Here is a 5,019-nt window from a genome sequence, read left to right as displayed (position 1 = left end):
TGTGGAAAATTCTGAAAGAGATGGGAATACCAGACCACCAGATCTGCCTCTTGAGAAATCTGTATGCAGGTCAGGAAGCAACAGTTAGAACTGGACATGGAACAACAGACTGGTTCCAAATAGGAAAAGGAGTTCGTCAAGGCTGTATATTGTCACCCTGCTTATTTAACTTATATGAAGAGTACATCATGAGAAACGCTGGGCTGGAAGAAGCACAAGCTGGAATCAAGATCGCCGGGAGAAATATCAATAACCTCAGATATGCAGATGACACCACCTTTATGGCAGAAAGTGAAGAGGAACTAAAAAGCCTCTTGATGAAATTGAAAGAGGAGAGTGAAAAAGTTGGCTTAAAGCTCAACATTCAGAAAATGAAGATCATGGCATCTGGTCCCATCACTTCATGGGAAATAGATGGGGAAACAGTGGAAACAGTGTCAGACTTTATTTTTTAGGGCTCCAAAATCACTGCATATGGTGATTGCAGCCATGAAATTAAAAGACGCTTACTCCTTGGAAGGAACGTTATGACCAACCTAGATAGCATATTCAAAAGCAGAGACATTACTGCCAAAAAAGGTCCATCTAGTCAAGGCTATGGTTTTTCCAGTGGTCATATATGGATGTGAGAGTTGGACTGTGAAGAAAGCTGAGCACTGAAGAATTGATGCTTTTGAACTGTGGTGTTGGAGAAGACTCTTGAGAGTCCCTTGGACTGCAAGGAGATCCAACCAGTCCATCCTAAAGGAGATCAGTCCTGGGTGTTCTTTGGAAGGACTGATGCTAAAGCTGAAACTCCAGAACTTTGGCCACCTCATGCGAAGAGTTGACTCATTGGAAAAGGCTCTGATGCTGGGAGGGATTGCGGGCAGGAGAAGGGGATGACAGAGGATGAGATGGCTGGATGGCATCACTGACTCGATGGACGTGAGTCTGAGTGAACTCCGGGAGTTGGTGATGGACAGGGAGGCCTGGCGTGCTGTGATTCATGGGGTCGCAAAGAGTCGGACACGACTGAGCGACTGAACTGAACTGAACTGAACTGATGTGGGATCTTAGTTCCCATAGGTTAAATTGAACCTGCGTCTGCCTGCAGTGGAAGGCAGATTTTGAACCACTAGGCCATCAGGGAAGTCCCTGTATCATATTTTAGATTTCCATGTAAGAGTCACATGTAAGTGATAGCGGGTTTCCCACGTGGCACAGTGGTAAAGAATCTGCCTGCCAATCTAGGAGATGCAAGAGAATGCAGGTTTGATCTCTGGGTCAGGAAGACCCCCTGGAGTAGAAAATAGTAACCTGCTCCAGTATTCTTGCCTGGAAAATTCCATGGGCAGAGGAACCTGGCGGGCTACAGTCCATGGGGTCACAAAAGAGTTGGACACGACTCAACGACTAACACTTTCACTGCCATATGCAACAATATTAATGGACTTCAAGGACATTTTGCTAAGTGAAATAAGCCAGACACAGAAAGCCAAGTACTACCTGATTCCACCTATAGGAGGTATGTAAAATAGATTTGGGACTTCCCTGGTGGTTCAGTGGTTAAGAATCCACCTTGCAATGCAGAGGACACGGGTTTTTTCCCTGGTCAGGGAACTAAGATCCCACATGCCACAGGGCCACTAAGCCTATGAGCTCTAGGGCCTGTGAGACACAAGACAGCCTGCGTGCTGCAACTACTGAAGCCCAAGTGCCACAACTAGGGAGTCTGGGTGCTACAACGAAAGATCCGGCATGACGCAATGAAGATCTCACATGCCACAACTAAGACCCAACACAGCCAAATAAATACATATTAAAAATAAAATAATCAAATTCATAAAATTAAAGACCAGAATGGTGGTTAACAGGGGCTGGGTAGAGGGGGAAATGGGAAGTTATTAATCAACAGGCATAAAGTTTCAGTTAGGTAAGATTAATAAGCTCTGGAGATTTGCTGTACATTGTACCTGTAATCAACAATAATGTATTATATACTTAAAATTTGTTAAAAGCAGAGATCTTATGTTGAGTGTTTCCATCACAATAAGGTCTAAAAAATAAAGCTCTTTGGAAGAAAAAAAAATATGGATTGGTTAATCTATTTTGGAAGCCTTCTCCATTTTGCATTAATGAGTGTCTAGTTGTGACTATGGCCTTTGTCCTAGAGACATTGCCCAAGGTTTGACACTGAAATGGGCCTGCCATTTTCTTTTAAATGCTTTTCAAAATTAATTATTTTTATTTTTGGTTGCACTGGGTCTTCATTGTTGCTAGTGGGCTTTCTCTAGTTGCAGAGAGTAGGGGGCTACTCTCTAGTTCTGGTACATGGGCTTCTCATTGAGATGGCTTCGCTTGTTGCAGAGCACAGAGTCTGGGCACATGGGCTCAGCAGTTGTGGTCCATGGGCCCTAGAGCATTCAGGCTTCAGTAGTTGAGGCGAGTGGGTTCAGTAGTTTCGACTCACAGGTTCGAGCATGGGCTCAGTAGCTGTGGCACACAGGCTTGGTGGGCCCGTGGCATGTGGGATCTTCCTGGACCAGGGAACCCATGTCCCCTGCGTTTGCAGGGTGGATTCTCACCCACTGTGCCGCAAGGCAAGTCCTGCAGTTTTCTTTTGAAGAGTAGTTTACAACTGGTGCTTGTACCATAAGCCCCTGGGGGGTTCATTATAACAGAGCGCTGGTTCCCAACTCCAGAATGTCAAATTCATTAGGTCAAGAAAGGACCTGAGAATTTGTATTTCTGCCCTGTTTACAGGTGATGCTGCTGCTGCTGGTGGTCTGGGGTCCACACTTTGAGAATCACTGCTTGCCTGATACCACAAAGTAATAAAACTCTGCCCCTGGAGAACTGTCCTAACCTCCTCATGGGAACCCTTGATTCAAGATATGGCCAGAGTCCCTAGAAGGATAGGAAGCTGGGACTTTGTTGAGTTTACAAACAGGTTTAGGATTAGCAGGAATTGAACCTGCTTGGTACTAAATGTTTGTTTAATAAATGACAAGTATGTTGGAGAGAGGGAAAAAAAGCCCTACAGCTAATGGTGTACTTAATGGCATAAGACTGACTACTTTCCCCTCAAAACACAGAATGAGACACATATCTACTCTCACTACTGCTCTTTTACATTGTACTGAAGATTCTAGTCAATGCATAAAAGCACGAAGAAATAAAAGGCATCGGATTGGGAAGAAATAAACCTGTCTTTATTTGCAGAAACATGATTATCTAGTAGAAAACCCAATGGAACCTATAAAAAAGGTAATAAAATTGTTATTTTAGCATGGTTGGAGGATACACGATCAATGTATGAAAATCAACTGTACTTTGGGACTTCTCTGGCACTTCAGTGGTTAAGACTTGGTGCTCCCATTGCAGGGGAACTAAGATCCCACATGCTGCATAGCACAGCCAAAAAAAGAATGTGGAGAACCGTTTTTCAAAAATTATTTATTTGGCTGCATTGGGCCTTAGTTGTGGCATGTGGATCAAACCCAGACCCCCTGCACTGGACCACCAGTGAAGTCCTGGATAACCAATTTCTTTTAAAAGGCACAAAGCCATGCAGTGGAGGAAGGATGGTCTTTTCAACAAATGGTTGATATTCATACCCAAAGGAAGGAGCCTGGATTCATACCTCCTACTATACACAATGTGTTAGTTGCTCAGTTGTGTCTGACTCCTTGCGACCCCATGGAGTGTAGATCACCAGGCTCCTCTGTCCATGGGGATTCTCCAGGCAAGAATATTGGAGTGGGTGGCCATTCCCTTCTCCAGGGGATCTTCCCGACCCAGGGATCAAACCTGGGTCTCTTGTACTGCAAAAAGTAATTCAAAATGGATTAAAGATCTAAATATATTATCTGAAACTATAAAACTTCTAGAAAACCTTTGTGATCTTGGATTAGGCGAAGATTTCTTAGATAAGACATCAAAAGGACAATCCAAAAAGAACAAATTGATAAACGTGACTACATCAACACTGAACATTTCTGCTTTTCAAAAGCCATTGCTAACTTTCTGCCTCGCCAGCCACTGCAGAGCAGTGGCTGTGGCTCTGCTCTTCCCCATGGCCATTGGCCTCAACAAGGGCCACAAGATGACCAAGAACGTGAACAAACTGAGGCACAGCCACCTCCTCGGGCGCCTCACCAAGCACACCAAGTTCATGCGGGACATGATCCGGGAGGTGTGCAGCTTCACCCCTTATGAGCGGCGGGCCATGGAGCTGCTCAAGGTCTCCAAGGACAAGCGGGCCCTCAAGTTCATCAAGAAAAGGATGTGGACATACATCTGTGCCAAGAGGAAGAGAGAGGAGCTGAGCAATGTCCTGGCCACCATGAGGAAAGTGGCAGCCAAGAAGGACTGAGCCCTTCCCCTCTGTGCACAATAAACCTTTTCAGGAAAAAAAAACAAAAGACATTGTTAAGAGAACGAACAGACAAGCCATAGACTGCCAAGAAAAATACTTGCAAAGCATATATCTGATAAAGTGTCTGTATCCAGAAGATATAAGAACTGCTTTTTGAAAGGTCTATTAATAGGATATGGCAAAAGGGGTGGTGTATCTCTAATCTTCATAAAGATTCTTAAAGCTAGAAAAAATGGAACAGATGAATAATTTGCAAAGAAGAAATAGACACACAGATATAGAGAACAAATGTTTGGATAACAAGGGGGAAAGAGGGTAGGACAAACTGGAAGCTTGGGATTGACGTATTTACACTACTGTGAGTAAAACAGGTAATAGATATTTACAATACTATGTGTAAGATAGATAACTAATGCAAACTACTGTACAGCATAGGGAACTCTACTCAATACTCTATGGTGACCAAAATGGAAGGAAATCCAAAAAAAAAGGGGTGGGATATATGTATACGTGCAACTGATTCACTTTGCTGTACATCAGACTAAATCAACATTGTAAACCAACTATATGCCAATAAAAAAAAATTAAAGCAACCTGGGTCTCCTGCATTGGCAGGTGGATTCTTTTACCACTAGCACCACTTCATATCTTTGCTCAAA

General features: G+C 43.6%; 1 protein-coding gene across 1 annotated transcript; it reads left to right on the top strand.

Annotated features, from left to right (window-relative positions):
* Window positions 1-2,137: 2,137 nt before the first annotated feature.
* On the top strand, window positions 2,138-4,357 carry LOC102409982 (60S ribosomal protein L36). Its single transcript, XM_044936475.2, has 2 exons — window positions 2,138-2,167; window positions 3,995-4,357. The coding sequence occupies exons 1-2, from the start codon at window positions 2,138-2,140 to the stop codon at window positions 4,355-4,357; spliced, it is 393 nt and encodes a 130-aa protein (XP_044792410.2).
* The last annotated feature ends 662 nt before the right edge of the window (window positions 4,358-5,019 follow it).

This window comes from Bubalus bubalis, chromosome X (genome assembly GCF_019923935.1).
Source record: "Bubalus bubalis isolate 160015118507 breed Murrah chromosome X, NDDB_SH_1, whole genome shotgun sequence".
Classification (NCBI taxonomy): Eukaryota; Metazoa; Chordata; class Mammalia; order Artiodactyla; family Bovidae; genus Bubalus; species Bubalus bubalis.
Note: the sequence above shows the minus strand (reverse complement) of the source record. Positions and strands in the feature narration are given on the sequence as shown.